We start from the raw sequence: 21554 nt of genomic DNA on the forward strand, positions 1-21554 counted from the left end.
ACAGACCTTTACTGTTCTTTCTTGGAGATTAAAGTATTACAGATAAAATCGAAATCCCCCGCGTTCTTCCCCCGGCCCGTTCTTACCGTCTCGCCTGCTGGCTCCAACCCACTTCGCGGACGTCGCGAGCATCGGCGCGCGGTCAGACGCCCTCTGCCCGCCAGCAGGAGGACGGCCGCGCGCCCGCTCGGTCTGTGTCCGCGCTCCCCCGAGGGCTCCGTAAGTGCCGGCGCGGTTGGGCTCCGTAATAACCGGAAGGTGAGTGTGACCACGACCTCCACGTTGCGGATGAGGCATTTGAGACGCGGAGAGGTTAAGCAGCCGCGCGGGGTCGCACAGCGAGTGGTGTGGGCCGGTGCCCCAGCCGGCGCGTGCCGACCCCGGGGGCGGTCCGTGCGCGTGGGCTCACTCCCAGGAGGTGGCCGCTGTGCCTCAGGAACACGAAGCCGGGTTGTTCTGGGCCGGTCCTTTTTGTGATTTCAACAGTGCTACCCTTTGTCGCCCTTTGCGGCACGATGTCTTCATGAACCGTGTTCGGTGTTTATTCTCTTTGACAGGTGCAGGCCTGGTCGGTTTGTTTTAAGGCCCCACCGTGCCTTTGGTGTGCTTGTGACACGGCTGTCTACGCTTCCTTTTATTTCTAGTTCACATCTCCCACCACGCATAGGTACGAAACGTATTTTGTGATGAGAATTTTAGTAACTTTTTTTTGAACCGTTGAAAGGTCGCATTCCCGTGCGGTTGACCTACAGTGCTGTATTAGTGTCCGGCGTGCAATACGCTGGTCCCTTACCCAGTGCTCATCTTCGTGAGTGCTCTTAATCCTGTCCCACCTGCCCCTGACATCAGTGTGTCCTCTAGAGCTAAGAATCCTGTTTCTTGGGGCGCCTGGGTGGCTCAGTGGGTTAAAGCCTCTGCCTTTGGCTCAGGTTGTGATCCCAGGGCCCTGGGATCGAGCCCCGCATCGGGCTCTCTGCTCAGCGGGGACCCTGCTCCCCGCTGCCGCCCCCCTCCTGCCTCTCTGCCTATTTGTGATATCTCTATCCTTCTGTCAAATAAATAAATACAATCTTAAAAAAAGAAGAATCTTGTTTCTTGGTGTGTCTCCTTTTTCCCCTTTGTTCATCAGTTTTGTTTCTTAAATTCCACATGAGCGAAATCGTGTGTGTTTGTCTTTCTTTGACTTCTTTGGCTTACGTTATCCCCTTTAGCTCCATCCATGTCATTGCAAACAGCAAGATTTCATTATTTTTCTGGCTGAGTAACATTCCTCCGTGTGTGTGTGTGTGTGGCACACCTTCTTTACCCATTCATCTGTCTGTGCACACTTGGGCGGCTTCCGAGTCTTGGCTATTGTGGATGTTGCTGCAGTAAACATAGCGGTGCGTGTATCCTTTCAAATTAGTGTTGTTGTGTCCTCTGGGTAGACACCCAGTTGGACCGGCTGGGTCATACAGTCGCTCTGTGTTTTATCTTCTGAGGAGCCTCCATGCCGCCTTCCAGAACCGCTGAACCAGTTTGCGTTCCTGCCCACAGGCTCCTTTTCCTCTGCACCCTTGACAACACCTGTTGGTTCTTGTGTTGCTGACTGGTGGTAGATGGCACCGCATCCTGCTTGTGATCTGCTTTCCCTGGTGATGAGTGATGTGGAGCGTCTTCTCGTGTCTGTGGGCCATTTGTATGTCTTCTTCGGAGAAATATCTGTTCGTGTCTTCTGCCCACTTTTAAATTGGATTATTTGGGTTTTGGGTGTTGAGTTGTGTAAGATCTTTATGTAATTTAGCTACTAACCTTCTGTGGGATGTGTCATTGCAAATATCTTCTCCCATTCGGTAGGTTGTCTTTGAGTTTGCTGGTTGTTTCCTTTGCTGTGCAGAAGCTTTCTGTTTGGATGTAATCCCAGCAGTTTACTTTTGCTTTTGTCTCCCTTGCCTGAAGGGACCTATCTAGAAACATGTCACTACGACCAATGTCGGAGACATTACTGCCTGTGCACTCCTCTAGGATTTTTATGCATTTGGGTGTCACATTCAGGTCCCCAGTCTCTTTTGAGTTTATTTACGTGTCTGGTGTAAGAGAGTGGTCCGGCTTCATTCTTCTGCACGTGGCCGTCCAGTTTTCCCAGCGCCGCTGGTTGGAGAGGCGGCCTTTCTTGTTCCTTTGTTGAAGATTAATTGACCATATAATTGTGGGTTCGTTTCTGGGCTCTGGGTCCTGTTCCACTGAGCTGTGTGTCTGTTCTGTGGCGGTCCCGTACTGCTTTGGTGACTGTGACTCTGTAGTAGGACTCGAAGTCTGGAATTGTGAAGCCTCCAGCTTTGTTTTTCTTTTTCAAGAAAAAACAGCCTTGTCTTTCCCCGGGAGTGCGACAGGACGAGTGTGTCCTCCACCTCCAGGGCCTTGGGATGTGAATTTGGACGTAGTTAGTTAAGATGAGGTTGTTCTGGAGTAAGGTGTCCAATATGACCCGTGTCCTTAGAAGACAGGGACATGGGACATGGGCTCACAGGGAGAAGGTGGAAATGTGGAGGCAGAGACCAGGTGGTGATGCTTACGCGTCCAAGGATGGCCGAGGACTGCCGGCCACCAGCACAAGTGGGGACAGGTCTGGCCACGCCCTCCCACAGAGCCCTGGCGGGAGCTGGTCCACACCTCTGGCCTCCGGGCTGTGCGAGAATCCAGTTCTCTGGGCCTCCTGGTCTGGGCCCTGAGTTCTGGAAGCCCCCAGAAGCTAACAGTGGCCGCAGAGAGAACACGGCAGACAGACAAGGAGCCGGTTTCAGGAGGGCACCACAGCAGGGCGCCGGTCCGGAGAGCTTCTTCAGCCCTGGACACCTCCTCCCCTGAGCTGGTTGGAGCTGGAGTTTCAGAAGGTGGTAGGGCTCCCCGCCGAGCAGAGAGCCCGATGTGGGGCTCGATCCCAGGACCTCGGGATCATGACCTGAGCCGAAGGCAGAGGCTTTAACGCGCTGAGCCACCCAGGTGCCCCTGTTTTTACTTTTAAAAAAGATTTATTTATTTTAGAGAGAGAGGCAGTGGGGGAGTGGCCGGCAGAGGGAGAGGCAGAGACGCCGAGTCCCCACTGAGCACAGAGCCCCACACGGGGCGTGATCCTCTGACCCTGGGATCGTGATCTGAGCCAAAACCGACTAGAGTCAGACGCATCTCCGACTGAGTCGCTCGGGCACCCCTGTTTATTTTTTTTTATTTTTTTTTTTTAAAGATTTTATTTATTCACTTGAGAGAGAGGGAGACCACAAGTAGGCAGAGAGGCAGGCAGAGAGAGAGGAGGAAGCAGGCTCCCTGCTGAGCAGAGAGCCCGATGTGGGGCTCGATCTCAGGACTCTGGGATCATGACCTGAGCCGAAGGCAGAGGCTTTAACCCACTGAGCCACCCAGGCACCCCACCCCTGTTTATTTTTAAGGATGTGTCCTGAAGGGTGCGGATGAGGCTCCCTTGGGATGTCACATCTGGGAAGAAAGTCACTTGAGCTGCTCACTGGCGCTGGCCGTTGGGAGCTGTGTATAGGATTCTGCTCCTGGGCTGTGCCGGCGGTCAGCCTTGAGCCCGGAAACTCCCTGCGGACGGCTGCTGGGGTCCCCCCGCCCGGAGGCCGCCTTGCGGCTGGGCTTCCCGGGACTCTGCTGTGCCGAAACCCCACAGGCGCGTGGGTGTCGAGTGCGTGGCTAACTCGCGTGTTCTTGCCCCCACAGAGTCTGCGGAGCGGCACCACCAAGACTTCCAGATGAACAACCGTAAGGAAGACATGGAAATCGCGTCCCACTACCGGCACCTGCTCCGCGAGCTCAACGAGCAGAGGCAGCATGGTGTCCTGTGTGATGTGTGTGTCGTGGTGGAGGGCAAGGTCTTCAAGGCCCACAAGAACGTCCTGCTTGGCAGTAGCCGCTACTTCAAGACGCTTTACTGCCAGGTGCAGAAGACGTCGGACCAGGCCACGGTCACGCACCTGGACATCGTCACGGCCCAGGGCTTCAAGGCCATCATCGACTTCATGTACTCGGCCCACCTGGCCCTCACCAGCAGGAATGTCATTGAGGTGATGTCCGCGGCCAGCTTCCTGCAGATGACGGACATCGTGCAGGCCTGTCACGACTTCATCAAGGCCGCGCTGGACATCAGCATCAAGCCAGACGCCTCGGACGAGCTTGCGGAGTTCGAGATCAGCGCGCCCCCCGGCAGTAGCACGGACGCGCTGATCTCGGCCGTGATGGCCGGAAGGAGCATCTCGCCGTGGCTGGCCCGGCGCACGAGCCCTGCCAATTCCTCCGGAGACTCGGCCATCGCCAGCTGCCACGAGGGGGGGAGTAGCTACGGGAAGGAGGACCCGGAGCCCAAGGCCGACGGTCCTGATGACGTTGCCTCGCAGTCACTGTGGCCGGGCGACGTGGGCTACGGGTCTCTGCGGGTCAAGGAAGAGCAGATTTCGCCGTCTCACTATGGAGGGAGCGAGCTGCCCTCCGCCAGGGATGGCGCGATGCAGAACCCTTTCTCCGAGCAGGCGGGAGGCGACGGCTGGCAGCCCGCAGGTCGGAGGAAGAATCGGAAAAACAAGGAGACGGTCCGGCACATCACGCGGCAGGTGGAGGACGATAGCCGGGCCGGCTCGCCCGTGGCCTCCTTCCTTCCGACGTCCGGGTGGCCGTTCAGCAGCCGAGACTCAAGTAAGCCTTTTGTTTCTTCTGGGCCCGGGGCGAGAGCCTGTCGGGCGGTGCGGCCCAAATGCCCTGCGTGTCGGTGGCCCTTGGCTGCTCGTTCTGTAGGTGAAGCCGCACCTCCCAGGCTCCCCCGGTGCCTCCCCGCAGGGCCGTCTCCGGTCGCGGGAGACGGGTCCAAGTGCATGGAGTTGGACTTTGGGGACCCCGGCCGTACGATGCCCGTGTCCCAGGCCCACGGGGCCCACCTGAGGTGGGGCTTCTCTAAAGCTGAGGGGTCAGGGGCTGGAAAGGGGGGGTGACGCCTGGCATGGGGTCAGTTTGAAGGGTCCACTTTCCTTCTTAGAGGAGAGCCTTTCGTAAATACCGGGGAGGGGACCTTCATCTTAAAAGATTTAAACATGGGACGCCTGGGTGGCTCAGTGGGTTAAGCTACTGCCTTCGGCTCAGGTCATGATCCCAGAGTCCTGGGATCGAGTCCCGCATCGGGCTCCTTGCTCGTCAGGGAACCTGCTTCTCTCACTGCCTCTGCCTGCCTCTCGGCCTGCTTGTGTGTACTCTCTCTCTCTCTCTCAATCTGGCAAATAAATAAAATCTGTAAAAAAAAAAAATTTAAACGTTAAAATGTTGAAAGGTGGGAGCGCTTCCGATGAGATGATGTGAAGGTGGAGCCTCTCGGGCGCTCGCCGTCCGCGGCCTCCGTCTGGGTTTTCTGTCCAGCAGCGTGGGTCTTGGTCATTGTTGGGGACGTTGAGCAAACCGTGACAGGCCCGTGTTCCAGCCCTGCCGAGAGCTTGCCTTGACCGGGGGCACCCGAAGACCTCTGGCGGTAAAGCGCTCCTCGCAGTGAGGGCGTCTCCTCGTTTCCAACCAGGGCGGCTGCGGTGGTCCAGGCTAACAGACGTGTCGCCGTCTTGCTGTTGCCGGACGTTACCGAACAGTGAGCCCCCCTCGGCCCCGCGTCCGGCCCCCCCGTGAGGGTCAGCGGGCTCTAGGCTTAGCCTCGCTGAGGTGGTCCCCAGTCTGGACGACAGTTCTGTGTCTGTCTCCCAGATGAGGGGGCAGCAAACCAGACAGTTACTGAAACACCAGGTGCCTTCCCTGGTGCTGAGCTCGTGAGGATGGCTGCTGCCTCCCTCCGGCCCCCGCGTGGAGACGGGGGCGCGGTTCCCTCCAGCCCCTGTGCAGTGAGGTGCGGAGGGGTGAGGAAGGGCATCTGGTAGAACAGGGTTGGCCCAGAGCAGGGTGGGGGCATCGCAGCAAGTTCTTGCCCTGGGGAGGGCCTCCAAGAAGGCCAGGAGTCTCCTGGAACGTGGGAGAGGACAGGGCTGAAGGCAGCAAACTGGGGTAATGGGCCTGAAAAACGCCACAGGCACTAAGCACCCTGTCCCCGGACGGCCAGGCGGGTGGGAGGGCCCTGGACGGGCCTGGCTCCGGCTCCACGCGCTAGCTTTTATTATCGTGGCGAGATGCGTATGCCGTAACCGTTGCTTTTTTAACCCTTTCCAAGTGTGTAGTTTATCGGCATTAAATACAAGCACGTTGTTACGCAACCGCCGCTGTTCGTCTTCAAGAGGGTTCTGTCATCCTGAACCGAGACTCTGTACCCATTAAGCAGTACCTCCCCGAGATGCACGTAGCCTGCGTTATTCTCTCTGTCCCTGTGTGTTCCGGACCCTGAGCACACGGCCAGACCCCTGTCTGTTCAGGTTTTCCACCTCAGACTGTCCTGGGCGCTCTCGGATGGGGGCAGCATCCCTGACCCCCATCCACTAGATGCCCGCAACAACACGTCTCCGAGTTTGGTGACAACCAAAAGTGTGTCCAGGCATTGTAAATGTCGCTGACGGGCAGCAACCTACAGCTCTTGGAGTTTAGCCCAGCTGAGACGGTGAAGCTGATCACAAAGCCGCCTGTCTCCCTGCCAGCCGCTGGCAAGGAGGGGTGCACTCCGTGTGCCCCAGACCCGGTTTCCACTCTCACCAGCTCTGACTCAACTCTGAGAGGCAGCAGTCCCTGGCAGATTACTTAAGGACAGATGCTCTGTGTGCCACCTTCTGGGGTGGTCAGGGCCACAATCCTGTCCTGGGACACCTGCCTGGTGGCCGTCAGCCGCCCAGTGGGCTAGGATGCTGGAGGCCGTGCGGTTTGAGGGCCCATCAGCACAGTGAAGAGTGCTCGCTCCTCCGGCCTGTGGGTTTGAGGGTTTAAATGCAGTTGTTAAGCAGAAGGTGTTTTTAGAATCCAACAAGTGATCTCGGCTGCGTACTTTTGTTAATGTCTTAAATCTCTTGGGTTACCAAGGCAACCGCGAATCGCTTCTGGTAGATTCTTCAGAGTTGCAAAGACAAGAACATGAGGTTGTAGGCTCGCATAGGATGGCTTCTGCCTGTGTGGCGGTCGCTTCCTCCTCCAGCCTGGCCCTGGGGCTGGCGTGGAGGTGGGAATTGTGACCCCCCTTGGAGGTCAGTTTGTTTTCACCACGGATCTATTACCTCTTAGCAGAGTGTTTTAACTTCTCACCCTATTTGTAGGAGAAAGGGCCCCATTCCAAGGGAGTGCGTCAGGTGGTAAGTGCAGGTCGTCTGGGGGCTCGGTACAGACGCACGGGAGCCAGCCGCGCCCAGGGCTGCCGGTCCTGCCCTTCTGTGCGTCCGCACCTTGTGATTCCGGGCCTGCTGGCATTTAAGAGTGACTTTTCCATGGGGTGCCCGGGTGGCTCAGTGGCTGAAGCCTCTGCCTTCAGCTCAGGTCATGATCTCAGGGTCCTGGGATCACACCCCGCATCGGGCTCTCTGCTCCGCGGGGAGCCGGCTTCCCCCTCTCTCTCTGCCTGCCTCTCTGCCTGCTTGTGGTCTATGTCTGTCAAATGAATAAATGAAATCTTTAAAAAAAAAAAAAAAGTGACTTTTCCAAGCAAAAGGCCAAGAGCATTTTAACCTAGTGGCTTTTACTTCTGCGTTCCAGCAGTTTGTCCACGTGACAGCTCTGTAAAGTTGTGACCAGACCTGCGCTCCTTCTGCTTGTCCTCCTTGGGCCCTGGCTGCCCCCCTTTGTGTGCGACCCTGAGATGGCCCCAGGCCCCGATGAGATGGATCTGTGGCTGCTGGTTCAGCGGCCGATACGGGAAGAGCCCAGGAGCTTGTCCTAACGTCCCACGTTCCTAAACAGTTTTGAGAACAAGAGTTCCGTAGCCGGACGAGAATGTGTCGGTTTCATAAAGTAAATGTTTGTGCCTAAATTCTTGTAAAGTTGGATCTTGACCTACTGTGATTTTTAAAACGTGCTGGACCCACAGGTGGTCTCCGCAGGCTCCCAGCCAGCTCTACGTGCCCTCGGGGCCTCCTCCCTGCACAGGGGGGCAGGTGTGCTCTCAGGCTTAGGCAGTCCATGCGGGGGCTGAAGGAGGCGCTGCCGAGTGGGCCGTGTGACGGTGGGAGTCTGCCGTCTGCGCAGGGGCGCCGTCCTGAACCACGGGAGGGCTCGGCCGGATTCGCTTGAGGAGTGGGGAAGCTTGTGAGTCTGGGCTGAGCCGCAGGTCAGGTCCGTGATCTGACTGGAGACGTGAAGGCTGGACAGGGCGCCTGGCCCCTGGCGCGTGATGCCCTGGGGACCCTGCACACTTCTGCTGGCGGCTGCCTGGCCACCGCCGACGCTGCACCAGACGGGATCCCGTCTCTTAAGGAAAGGCGTCTTGCTTAGGTATTTGTGTTTCGGGGGCAAAAGAGCCTGAATGAAAAGTGACACCGCAGCTTTGTGGGGCTGGGACTGGGCCCTGTTCCTGCACTCGGGGCTTCCCCCTTGCCACCCCCTCTGCCCCCATCGTCTCCCCAAAAGTTCAAGCTCAGCTGCAGACCGGAGGTGTTTTCTCTCAGGTACGACCAGAGCTCTGTGGGATCCGTCCTGGCTGACCGTGTGGATGTCCGTTGGTGGCGGCTGGGGACCCGACAGAGACAGCGGCCCTCTTTGACGGAGCCCTGGCCGAACGAGGAACACAGGGGCCCTAGTGGGAGGCCCTGCCGCCGAGATGAGAGGTCGTGCCGTGTTCTTTGTCTGGGCCGAGAGGGTGGGACGTGCTGGTGACAGGACCAGCAGCAGAATCCGGGCGCTGGGGCCAGGCCCCGTGACTCCTGGCTCATCCGCGCTCGAATCGTCGTCCTGGCGGAGGGTCCCGCGACCTCGGCTTTGCAGAGCTGGGGCACCTTCTCGTCCCACCCCAAGAAAAACACTTCCTTCGTGCCCGCATTTTCTAGAACGTCGAGTGCATGACGTCTGAGAAGGGCTCCCGCGGACATCCAGCGCCACCCCCGGTTCCTCCAGGTGCAGATACCGAGGCCGGGTGCCTCGGGGCGGCTGGTCCCTGGGGGGCCCCCGCAGAGCCAGCAGGACGCCGCACCCGGGGCAAGCCCCGCAGAAGAGCTGGGGTGTTCGGGGTCGGTGCGGGACAAGCAGGCCCCGTGGTGAGCCCGTCAGGCTGGAGCGGGAGGACGAGGTGCTTCTGGAAGCCCCGTGAGCTGGGCAGCCCTCCGGGCGCCGGCGACAGCAAGCACAGTGAGGGCTCGGGCTCGGGACCCCAAAGGCCGGCTCGCAGGGAAGACCTCAGTGGAGTGTGCGTGAGCCGCCTTGGCTGCCGCTTTGCTGAGCAGCACTGGGATGTGTCCTTGCGGGGAGTGTGACCACTGCATTGTGCTCCAGGGTTGGGCGGCGGGGAGCCCTCCGCGGCTCCCGAGCACGGGGGCCGCCCGTCCGCAGCCCCACTGAGCTAGCGTGCCGGTGCGGGAGCCGGCCTTCGCGGCTTCGTGGTCGGTCCGCAGGTGGGCAGCCGTCTCGCTGGATCTTGTTTTGATTTGAACTTGAGGGCTTTCGTCTTCTTTAACCAAATGCTTATTTTCTTTTGGGGTTTGTAGACCGTGACAGTGATGCCCCGGACTGTCTTCTGACTTGGGGCGGGAACCAGAGCCCGCGGCTGCCTGAGTCCCTCGTGCCGCCCAGTGAGAAGGGGTTTGGTTATGCTGGAGTCTTCAGGGTGAGACCGTGTGCATACATAAATGATACACGTATGTGAGAGCACAGCTTGTGAACCTCCACTGAAATGGAGATTTTTTTTAAAAAGATTACTTATTTATTTGACAGACAGAGGTCACAAGTAGTCAGAGAGGCAGGCCGGGGGGAGGATAGGCTCCCCGCTGAGCAGAGAGCCCGATGCGGGGCTCGATCCCAGGACCCCGAGATCATGACCTGAGCCAAAGGCAGAGGCTTTAACCCACTGAGCCACCCAGGCGCCCCTGAAATGGAGATTTTAAGAGGAGTAGTTTTATTTTAAAGTGTTCATTTGAAAACTTTTATGCCACTTGTTTTTTCCAACTTTGAAAGAATGGAGGTATCAGGACGCCCTGGTGGACTCCGCCATGAAGCGTCTGCCTTCGGCTCAGGTCATGGTCTCAGGGTCCTGGGACCGAGTCCCACATCGGGCTCCTTGCTCTGTGGGGAGCCTGCTGCTCCCTCTGCCTGCCTGTGCTCTCTCTATCTCTCTGACAGATAAATAAAGTCTTAAAAAAGAAAGAAAGAAAGAAAGAAAGAAAGAAAGAAAGAAAGAAAGAAGGGGGGCACCTGGGTGGCTCAGTGGGTTAAGCCTCTGCCTTGGGACATGATCTCAGGGTCCTGGGATCGAGCCCCGCATCGGGCTCTCTGGTCAGGGGGGAGCCTGCTTCCTCCTCTTTCCGCCTGCCTCTCTGCCTACTTGTGATCTCTGTCTGTCAAGTGAATAAATAAAATCTTAAAAAAAAAAGGTCAGATGCTCAACCGACTGAACCACCCAGGGGCCCCGGGGGAGTTTTTTTGGGGTGAAAATTGCCATTCTTTCTTCCTATTTCTTGAAGTATAATATACATACAGTAAACTGTACAGATTTCGAGTTTGAATAATTTTTTGTTTTTCTCCTTAACGTTTTACTGGGGAAATATTTACACTTAGAGAAAAGTTGAAAAAAAAAAACAGAAAACGAGCCCTCCTGCTGCCGAGGTTCCCCACTTAACATTGTGCTTTATTGTGAGCGAACCCTTCTCGTCACCAAAACCCCGTCTTACCCCTCCCTGTGTTTCCCAGCACCTGGGAGGCATCAGGACACTTCCTCCTGAAACAGTCCAGCGAGGCTCTCGACGGCGTTCGGTCTGTTTCCATCTGGCAGGTCCCTTCGCCCACCGCCGCACACGTACCCCCGGTGTGCCTCTCGAGTCCTGACAACCGCGTGTCACCCCCGCAGCCGAGCCCCCGACTCTTGCCGCCGCGGCTCTGCGCTGCCTGCGCGGCCCTAACCCTCCAGACGAAGGCACGTGCGCGCCCGAGCCCCCAGCCGTCCACACCCGCAGGCTCTGCCGAGTGTCCCATGCCCGGACCGCTGCCGCTGTTTATCCAGACCCTTGTCAGCTGACGTCGGGGCAGGGCCGGCGTGTGCTGCGATGAGCAGGGCTTCCGTGGACGTCTTCGGCGAGCCCGTGTGCGGACGAGTGTTTTCGTTTCTCTCGAGCACATACCTGGGGGTGCGGTGGCTGGGTCATGGCGGGTGGGGGGGTGACCTCACCTTCGTAAGGAGCCGCCGGACTTTGCGCCGCGCTTCTGCACCCCTGCCTCTGCCTCGTGTGAGGCATTTTGGTTGCCCCCCGCCCCGAGCTCTGCCGTCCTTTCCGCCTGAACCACCCCAGCGGGTGAGTCTGAAGAGCTCGGACGCGCGCGCCTCGGTCCTGGGGGAGAACCTTCCGTGCCGGGAGCGGCCTCTCCCGCCCTTTCTGCTCCCTGGGCCACCCCTCCCGGCCACGCCAGCCCCGCCACGCGCGCCGCCCGGCCGGCACCGCGCTCTCCGTCCCACTTGTTTCATTTAACTTCCGTTTTCCGATTTTGAGGTGAGAGCAGAGCAGTGACACACTGTGCGGAGTAACGCAGAGGGGCCCCGTGTCCCTGAGGCCGTTGCCCCAAGGCTGGTGTCTTACAGAAGGCCCTCGCTGCCACCACCCGTGTCTGGACACTGACATGGTCCACGGACCTCAGCCACCGCAGGGGCCACCGAGGACCCCGGGGTCGCGACTGACCCCCTGGGCAGCTGCTCATCTGCCGGCATGTCCGTGGTTTTCTGCATGTTTTGAGGTTTGCCTGCGTTGTCCTGGGCGTCACTGAATCCCGCTTCTGGCCTGGTTCCGGCTTCTGGCTATGACCCGTGCTGTGGACTCCTTCACCGGTCGGTGGCCGCTGTGGCTCTTCGGGGGCCTTCCGGCGCGACGAGTGTGCCGCGGCGATGTCCGGGGATGTCTGTGCGCACGTGAGTGTCGAGTCCTCCCGGGTGAGCTCGCGGGGCCACGACCGCCAGGATTCTAAGCTCACGCCGGCTCGTGCGCCGTCCCCTTGGCCTCACACGGTCGCGGACATGCTGTTTGCTTTTCCCCTTGGAAGTGCTTTGGAGGGCGTGGAGCGACCTCTCCCGCGTGCGTGCGCCTTTCGTCTCCCCGGCGGGCCGTGTCGCTCTTTCCGTGTGGTTGTCGCTGTTCCCGCGTCTTTCTTCGTCAGGGTCCGACCGGGCAGCTTGTGCTGGTGGCATAGCCGTGTCCACCGCGACGAGCCGCTCTCCACGCTCCGCTGTCCCGTCCGTTCGCGCGCTCACCCCGCTTCTCGGCCGGCTGGGGCGTTCCCGGGCGTCCTGATCCCAGGTCCCTCAGCAGGGCTGTGACTCGCAAACGCCTCCTGTTCTGGCGCCACGTGTTCATTTAACGTGGTCTCTGGAGGAGCTTCCCGTGCGCACGTTGATGAGGCCCCACTTGCGAGCTTTTTTCTTTCCTGGCTCCCGTGTTTGGAGTCCCATCCCGGCACTCCCCGCCGTGGTCTTCCCAGAAGCGCCACGGGTTTGGGTGTGATGCGTAGGTCTGTGGTTCATTTATCTATTTATTCAATTACATGTATATATATTTCAACTAAGGAGGATTTATGGAGTGATGTGGAAGCTTTTGGATAGTTGAGAAAGCGAGGAAACCTGATCCGAACTTCGATAAAGAAACATGCATCTTAGAAACAGAGAATACATTTTACACATGTAAAGTGAGAAAGTAAATGTTGGGTGAAATGCATACTTAATCCTTCTGAATTGTGTTATGCCCCATTTGGGTCTGGGCTGGGCAGGAGGCACCTGGCGGGGGCAGGGACGTGCGCCCCTCAGCGCACACTCTCCAAAAGCTTCCGTGCGTTCTTTGCACAGTGCACCCACCGGCCACCTGTTTGGCGGACAAGGCGGTGGGCTGAGCAGGGTCGGGCTGTGACTTCCATGCAGATGTTGTCAAATACGCCTCGTGGGCACTTCAAAGAATCGTGGAGATTTGGGGAAGCGTGAGAAACGGGGTGCCCCCCAGACACTCTGGTTGTGAGGTCAGCGCCCTCCCCCCTGCCCTCCTCCGGCCCCCTGGCGGCCTCCCTTCCTGACAGTGCCGTCCCGCAGACCCTGGTGCTCACACAGCTGGAACAGAGTCTTTCCTGTCCCAAATCTGCTCGCACCCTGCTTTGCCGCTAACACGGCCTGACTAGTTTGAGCGTTTAAAAATTTTTCCTTATTTTAATTATAATCTCTTTTCTGCTTTTCAACCAAAGATTGTGAGCTAAATTTTCAAGTGTTATGATGTATCATTTAGGATGTGAGAAATCACGTCCTAACGTATCATAGGACGTGAGAAAAAACACCGTCATCGCCTCCAGAGTGAAACCTGTATGTTTATGTTGACAGTTAGACGTCGGTATTGTTAACTGTTTGCCTCATGTATCACACAGAGGTCCGCATCGGCGGGTGAGCCCGAGCGCCTGGCCCTTGCCCCTGCGCCTGGCGTGTGGTCTTTTCCGGCTGCCACACACACGTGTGACCGCTCTCGTGCGGCGTCCCTTCCTCTCGGGGGCAGGGTCTTCCTGTCCAGAGGAAGCAAGGCCTGTGTCCACATGTGTGTGCAAGTGGTGTGTGCCGCGAGCAGCCGTGCTGGCCTGTGCACACACATGTATATAAGCGAGTACATGTGCCTGTACACAAGTGTGCGGTGCACGTCTGACGCACACGTGAGTGTTTGGAACTCAGCCCATTTTTCAGACGTGGGATCGGATACTTTTGTAAACACAGGAGAGGCTCGGACAGGCAGCCTCCTGGACAGAACCTCCCACACACACGAGGCTTGGCCTGGCGGTTCGGGCCGCCTTGCCGGGACTCGGATTCGCAGGGTGGTTTGTGTGAGGGAGGCACAGGGTTGCCTGGACGCCTGTCCGGGGCACTCCTGTGGGATTCATAAGGGTTAGCAGCCTCTGCATGAGCGTCCTGGGCCTCGGGTTCCATCCACGTGGCAGCAAGTCCGCACTTCGCTCCTTCCCACGCTGAGCGAGAGTCCCCGGCGAGGACGGACCCCCCTGCTCGCCCGCCGTCCCCCGACATCGGGGTTGTTCCTCTTTCTGGTGTGAATACGGTTGCAGTGAGCGCGCATGCACCTGTGTGTTCGCCAGCACACGAGGGGGCTGGTGGTCACTGTGTCTGGTCTCTCGAGGATGCGTCACCCTGTCCCCCAGCAGCTGCACCCCTGGACGTTCTACCGACAGTAGAGAAGGTTTCAGTGCCTTTACGTCCTTATCAGGACGCCACAAGACGCCCTTGTGAGCGTCTGCCTGATCCGCTGGTGGGTGTGAAGTGGCCTCTCACGGGTTCGGGGAGCACGTCCGTGATGACCGATGGTGCTGGACGTTGCTCACTGGTCATTGCTGTGTCTTCTCTGAATGAGTATCTGCTCAGGTCCTTTGCCCGTTTTAAAGCCAATATATTTTTCTTTTTAGTGAGTCGTGAGTGTTCTTTATGTATTCAGGACAGGACCTCGTATCAGACGTATGATTTGTGAGTGTCTTTACGGGCTGTCTTCCCCCTCCCTCTCCTCTCCCTCCCGTCCTCCCTCTCCGCTCTCTCCCCCTCCCCCCTTCCTTCCTCCTCTCTTCTTCATTTTTTTAAAGATTTTATTTATTTATTTGGCAGAAAGAGACACAGCGAGAGAGGGAAGCCAAGCAGAAGGAGGGGGAGAAGCAGGTTCCCACCGAGCAGGGAGCCCGATGCAGGGCTTGGTCCCAGGATCTTGAGATCATGACCTGAGCCAAAGGCAGACACTTGACAACTGAGCCCCCCAGGCGCCCCTCTTCCCTTCATTTTGAGTGAGCTCCACACCCAGTGCTGAGCTCAGGACCCTGAGGTCTCGTGTCCCCCGCGGCCCGACTGAGCCAGCCAGAAACCCTGTCTTCTTCTCCCCGGCCTGCGCGGGCCTTTGAGGCAGAGACGTGTTTCCTTTCCACCAAGCTTATCTCTTGTGGGCCCGGTGGTTTCGGCGTCCTGTCTGAGAACCCGCTGCCCAAGCTGAGAGCGGGCAGACTTTCTAAGAGTTTCGTAGGTTTAGCTCTTCTCTCTGGTCGTTGATCCATTTTGAGTCCGTCTTCTCCGAGGGATGGAAGTCCCGCGGGCGCTGTGCCTCTGGCGCTCAGCCCAGAGCAGAGATCCGAGCGGGTCCTCGTCCTCCTGTGGGGGGAGGGCGCCCCCATCGTGCTGAGTGGAGTCCCCACCGGAGGCCGTCTTGGGGCAGGGGAGGGACGTCGGCGGGCAGGACGGGACACCGGGTGGTCGGGACGCTCGTCACCTCGGCTGCCTCTAAATGAGGTTTCCCCATGGAGGGTCCGAGAATGACCTGCTGCTTCCCCCCCCCAGACGCGGACTTGACGGTCCCAGAAGCCAGCGGCGCCGACAGCCGTGGGGACAGGGCTGAGCTCTTCGGCCACGTGGACGAGGGTCTCCTGGGAGGAGAAGCCAGCTGCCTGGGCCCGCCCCTGACCCCGGAGAAGGAGGAAGCCCTGCACCAGGCCACCGCGGTGGCCAACCTGAGGGCGGCACTCATGAGCAAGAACAGCCTGCTGTCCCTCAAGGCCGACGTGCTCGGGGACGACAGCGCCCTGCTGCTGGACTACCTGCCCAAAGGCACCCACTCCCTGTCCCGTAAGTGCTTGGGGAGCGGCGGGGGCGGCGGGGGCTGGGGGGGTCTGGGGGGAGCCCGACCAGGGCGGGAGGTGGCAGGGGGCCGATGGTGGCTGACGGCTGACGTGTGGCTCGGACAGTGAGTGCTCGAGGCCCTCGCCCCGAAATCGAGGCATCTGAACCGGAACCCTCATCAAGCTCAGACATGCAGGGCCTGGAACGGGGCTGCGCACGAGAGTCGGGAGGGGGGACGGAAGGGGGGACGGGGCCTCCGTGCGAAGGGACAGGCGCGGGCTCCCTCTGCTGGCCCTCGCCCGCCTCCGTGCCCCCCCCCCCCCCCGCGGCAGGAGCGAGGGGCGCATCCTTGCTTCGTCTGCACGGGCTCCTGCCGCCTCCAGCCCGTGTCTCCGGCGGAGTCCGGCGCGGTGCACGGCTCGCCTGGCTCCGGGCCAACCCCGGTTTGCGGGAGCCGATGACAGACTGACTGAGAAGCGGCCAGAGGTACAAGCAGCTGCCCAGCGCCCCGCCCCGGCTTTCCGCCCCCCACTGACACACAAGGGCATTGGCGCCCGGGAGCCCGCGGGGCCCCAGCCGTTCTGGACCTCCGTCCGCGGAGACGCGCGCTGTTTGGTGGCTGCTCACCGGGGGCGCCAGAGGGAGCGAGGTGCGAGGGCCGCGCGGGTGTGGGCGTGCGGACGCGGCAGCCGGTGTGGACGCGGTGGTGCCCTGACCCCCGCTGGAGGAAGCGAGGCTCCCGTGCTGCAGGCTTGGAAGGGCGTCTCTGCTTTCGTCTCGCTCTGATTAAAGACAACAACGCCAGTGTTCTCACAAGTGTATTTCCACGAGCACCGGAAGCCCCGACATTTCAGTGTCGGAGTGGCGCAGTTTGTTCGTGGCTAGTAAAGACACGGGGGGGACCAGTGCTTCTGTCCGCCATCTCCCGCACGTCCTCAAGAGCCTGGCCGCGGCCCGAGCAGCCTGGACGCTGTGCGCAGTTCCCGGGGCTCGGCTGTGAAGTCAGGCCCCACGCGGGGCACCTCGAGGACGGGCTGCCCGGCTCGGGCCTTCAGAGACGTGTTGGGGCCGCGTTGCCCCAGCTGAACAATGCATCCCACAGCTGTTGGGGGTTTAGGACAAACTGGTGTCTGTGAACCCTCGAACGCATGTCCCGACGTGCTGGTCCCGCCCCCCGGCCGCCACTGAGCTTGTGCGGCCAGCCGGGGCTGCTGGGTTGCTGCGAACCCGGGGCTCTGGGGGGCCGGCGGGCCGCTTCCGTGCATCTCCTGGGGGGAGCCCGTGTGGACGCCACTGGGAATTTGTGGCTGTGTGGAGAGGTGGGGGCCCGCTTGTTCAGTCCCCCATAATACGCCGAACGCACGTGGGAGCGCCACGCGTCATGGGCTGTGGGATAGACCGGTGCCCACCTCTGCCGTCAAGGGTGACTTTGGGATGAAGGGTGATTTTCAGTGCTTTTCACTTGTCTTCTGGTCTGCTGGCTTTGCCTCCCGTGCGGGCTGGTGCAAAAGGCCTGTGGTGCATCTGTGCTGGGAACTATGCCAGACCCGGTCTGGACTCCGGGCACCCTCGCTGGACTGCTCTGTCTGGGCCCTGGCCCTCCCCGGGCCCCCTGGCCCCCCTGCAGCAGGTCCCACACCTCAGTGGAGTCCCTGGGCTCTCCTGGATGGGCTTTTGTCTGCGAGCTCCCTCCTCGCATGTGGGTCGCCGGGTACGATGAATACATCTCGACATGGGGCTGAGCCCCAGCGCGTACCCCGGGCATGCCGTGGATGCGCCTGATTGCCGGACTCTTCCCAGTTTGGAGGGAGCAGAGAGAGCCCTCTCCTGTTTATTTTTAGTGCGTCTGTGACTAATTCCTCGTGAAGTCACCTGGTGGGTTTTGGTATTTTGTTATTTCTGTTATGTTTTAATCTCCTTGCTTTTTTTTTTCTTCAAGATTTTATTTATTTATTTGACAGAGAGAGACAGCACGAGAGGGAACACAAGCAGGGGAGAGGCAGAGGGAGAGAGAGAAGCAGGCGTCTGGCTGAGCAGGGAGCCTGGTGCGGGGCTCAGTCCTAGGACCCCAGAATCATGACCTGAGCCAAAGGCAGACACTTAATGACTGAGCCGCCCAGGCACCCCTTAATCTCCTTGCTTTTAATATTCTAACTTCCCCCATTTTTTTGGTAAGAACCTACCGGAGGCAGAGGGACCAGAGAACTTGGTGAGACAATGGGTTATTTTAAAATATTATTTTCTGACATCCTAAGTAAAGTCTGTCTGGTTCCAGGTATATACTAAAATGAGGAATGAAGATACCCAGATAAAAACTTTGTTTCCCCAAACGTTGTGGTCAGCCTTCATCGTGGCTAGCCCCCGTCCCTGGTGGGCAGCCTGGCAGAGTCAGCAGACAGAGGCTATGGTTGAAATGTGGCTGTGGCAGCCTTTCTAGGCACCTGGTTTGGAGACGTGTGTCCCTGCAAAGGGCGCCAGGATCCGCTGTGCGGCCCGAGCCGCCGCTACGTATCGCGAGATTGTGAGAGGGAGCCGAGGCGCCTTCGTTTGCTGTCCGTCTGTCTGCCTGCCCCATGCTGCCCAGTTTACAGGTGCAGTTTCTCTAAGCGCTTGTGGCGAAGTGTCAGGATGGGCAGAAGACCGTGTCGGTCGCCTCTCCGCCACCGCTGCTGGTTTCTGGGTGTGCCCTCGTCTGCAGGAGCGAGTGTCCCCTGAGCACGGTGTGGTAGGGACTGGCTCTGACAACGTGGTCACATGTTTCTGCCCTTTCTGCCCACCGAGGGCTCACCCGCTTTGTTGGGACGGGGCCCCTCGTGCTCATGCTCCTTTGCCGGCTTGCCCAAGCCCCCCGGGCACCCTGCGCAGCGGCTGGCATTGCCGGCCCACGGACGGGAGACTGTGTGTGTGTGCGTATGTGTGTGCAGGGCTCCACGGCACGTCCGAAAAGGCGATGAGAGCAAGCCGGCAAGGTCACCGTGGCCACCGAGCATCCCACCGAGCACGGACGCCCCAGGCTCCAACAGCAGGGGGCCGGCCCTCTGCTCAGGCGGGCACAGGGGCCTCTGTGCTCCCTCCGCAGGTGGCTTGGGAAGGAGGTGGGGCCTGTGCGGTGCTGTCGGGCGCCCCTAGACCCGGGGGTGAGCGTGGGCGGTGCCAGGCCGCTGGACTCGGTCCCCCAGTCGCGGGCGCCTTGAGCTGGTTGTTAACGCTGGATGTCGGGTCCGCATCTCAGCAGGCATGGGCTCGTCGTCGGAGAGACCCGGGGCAGGTGTGACGTTTAACGCGAAGCCGCCCCGGCCTAGGAGGCGCTGTGTGGGGCTCCCAAGGCCCCTGGCGATTCTGTCTGGTCTTCCCAAGAGGGGGAGTGCTGTGGGCCATCAACATGGTCTGCTCGCAGGGGTTTTGTGCAGGAACGGGATGACGGTCCCAGGTATTTAAAGTCAGGGGACCCTTAAATGTGCAGGCAGTGCTGGAGCTGTGACGAGCCGCCGAGACCCAGCTCTCGGGACAGTCTGGAACATTCTAGGGAAGGTCTCGGGGGTCTGGTCACATGGGCTGGGCTGTTGGCTTCAGCAGAGGGTTCCTTTCTGGATCTGCGGCCTTTACCTGGTTAAAGAACCTTGCTCGCTTTCTGTCTGAGCCGAACTCGATTCTCTTACCTCCGTTACGTGTTCAGTGGTAGGCGAGCCCCTGCCTGTTCAGAGTCACCGTTTAGGGACTAGAAACTGTGAGAAACTCCGACTGGGTGAGGCGCGGTTCTGGGTTACAAGTTGTATTTGTGAGCGAGCCGGGGTCTGGGGGGCCTGGACTCGGGCGTCGCCTCCTCGGACCCGGCAGAACGTCCGGCTCCAACGTCTTGGCTCCAACAGCCAAGGTAACTCCGACCTGAGAAGCGTCGTCCCAGATGACTGTCGCCGTTTGACCGGCAGACGCTGCTTCTGAGAGAGAGCTCAGGGTCTCCCCTCCGAGTTAGAGCTGGTGCTGACCCGTCTGAGTGGAAGGATGAGCCAAGTTTGCTCCTGCTCCTCCAGGGAGGGGACACCGGAAGGGTCCTGGGGGAGCGGCGTGGGGGCTCCCCGCACGGGACCAGGGGCTGCCACCGGGCCATGTCGTCCCTTCCCGACCCTCGTGTCCACGGGCTGCCCAGATGTCCAGGAGCGCTTTGCGGGAAACTGCTGAGCTCGTTTCTGTCCTGACTGTGGCTTAGAGAGGAGTCCTCACCGGGTGCGAAACAGGAGCCAAGGACCTGTCCTTGATTCTGGATCGACGCTAGAATTTTGGACAATGCCACTAGCTTCTAGGTAGACGGCCATTGCAACACACCTCGGAGTGTTTTCCAGAAGATGGCTTCTCCAGGCCGCGGGTGTGCGTGTGCCCGTGTTCTGCCCGCGTGTGCTGACTTCCTGGGGTGCAACCCTCTGTCGTAATCGTTTCGCTTCTGGGAGAGAGATCCCCACCCCAAGCAAGCCGCGTGCGGAGACCCTGCTGTCGGGGTTGCTGAGCTGATAGAGACACCCAGACGGACGCCCAGCAAGACGCAGAGCGCCCCGCGCGCGACAGCAAGACCACACGGCCGCGTCTGGAACCCGGGAGCAAACCCACCGGCTGGCGTGCGCTCACGTGCTGAGACTCGTTTCCTGTGTTCCCAGGGCCTGGCACCAGCCCCAGTCCTCCTGGGGGGATGCTGACGGCAGAGCAGAAGCCCCTCCCTCGGGCCCCTCGGCCCTCCACTCAGAGCCCGGGATGCCCGCTCTGGTGAATGGCCAGACCGATCCCAGGACAGCGCCGCCCCCCCAGCCCAGGTAAGATGGGAGGGGCCGCTACGTCCCCCGGTGTCCCGGGTCGGCTGCCCGTGGGGCATGTGTGTGCCCTGAACTCCGCGTGCGCTCACGTGCATCCCTGGTGTGTCCCTGGCGTGGCCCAGGCGTGGCCCGGGCCGTGCTCAGGGGCTGGTAAGGAGTTTCTGTGCTGGAAGCCGCTGTTCCACTCCGTCCTGCTGGCCCAGCTCCACCGGGCGACGGACGCCCAGCTCTGCAGTAGTGACTCCGGTCACGTAGACTGAAGCCGCCCACGTGTGTACACAGGTGTCACCTATGAATACGTAGCATCAGCGACACGTAGCGTGGTGCTGTCTTCGGATGACAGCCGTGCCCACCACAGCGCACCTGCCGTCCGTCCCCGCCCGCTGCCCTGCTTCCCATTCTCCATGCTTGTAGAGTAGAAACACATGTTTGAACAAAGTTAAACACAAGTGCCCTTTTCCACAGAAGGAGGAGGGTTCTCGGGGAACGTCTGCCCCTCGTGGAAAGACATCCGGCTCAGATGGCAGCGGTTAAAGTCACCGGCGCTCGCTGGTCCTGAGGCGGCTTTGTAGGCGGGGCTGGCTGTTTGGGTGACCAGCATGGACTCGGGGGGCTCTGGGACCCCAGGAAGGTCACACGGAACAAGCTGTTCTCTGTTCTTCGGGGCAGAGGGGCTGTTTATAAAAGAAAGGTCTGTTAGTTTCATCTGTCTCCCTGAAGAAAAAGAAATCTTTAAGAAGAGCCTAACCACATGTTTCGACTTTTGAAATTAAGTAAATGATTCCTCTGCAGTCTTTCCCAGCAAGGTGGTTTTGTGGGAGATGTTGTGTTCTGTTAACGAAGAGGATTTTTCCTTTGAGTGTCTGTCCGTTGAGAATCAGTGGGAGCCTTCCTTCCAGATGCGGGACAGGTTGTCCTCGTGGCGACAGGCAGGGGCCTGGCACGAGGTGGTGTCGTCACACCCGAGCACCTGTAACTTGTCTCTGGTTCTAGATCGATGCCCTTGACGCCTGGAGCCTGGGCTCAGCAACGAGGCCTCCTCTGGAGGTGGC

At 59.6% G+C, this 21554-nt stretch overlaps 1 protein-coding gene across 1 annotated transcript in view; it reads left to right on the forward strand.

Moving 5' to 3' along the window:
* The first annotated feature begins 564 nt into the window (after positions 1 to 564).
* Positions 565 to 21554, forward strand: part of ZBTB46 (zinc finger and BTB domain containing 46) — a 40444-nt gene continuing 19454 nt past the window's right edge. Inside the window, exons 1-3 of the mRNA XM_080814473.1 lie at positions 565 to 667; positions 3715 to 4683; positions 15422 to 15706. Coding sequence (XP_080670599.1) covers positions 3747 to 4683; positions 15422 to 15706 — 1222 coding nt within the window. The 5' untranslated portion in view covers positions 565 to 667; positions 3715 to 3746. The remainder of the gene's footprint in view (positions 668 to 3714; positions 4684 to 15421; positions 15707 to 21554) is intronic.

Source organism: Martes martes (genome assembly GCF_963455335.1).
Source record: "Martes martes genome assembly, chromosome: 9".
In the NCBI taxonomy this organism is placed as follows: Eukaryota; Metazoa; Chordata; class Mammalia; order Carnivora; family Mustelidae; genus Martes; species Martes martes.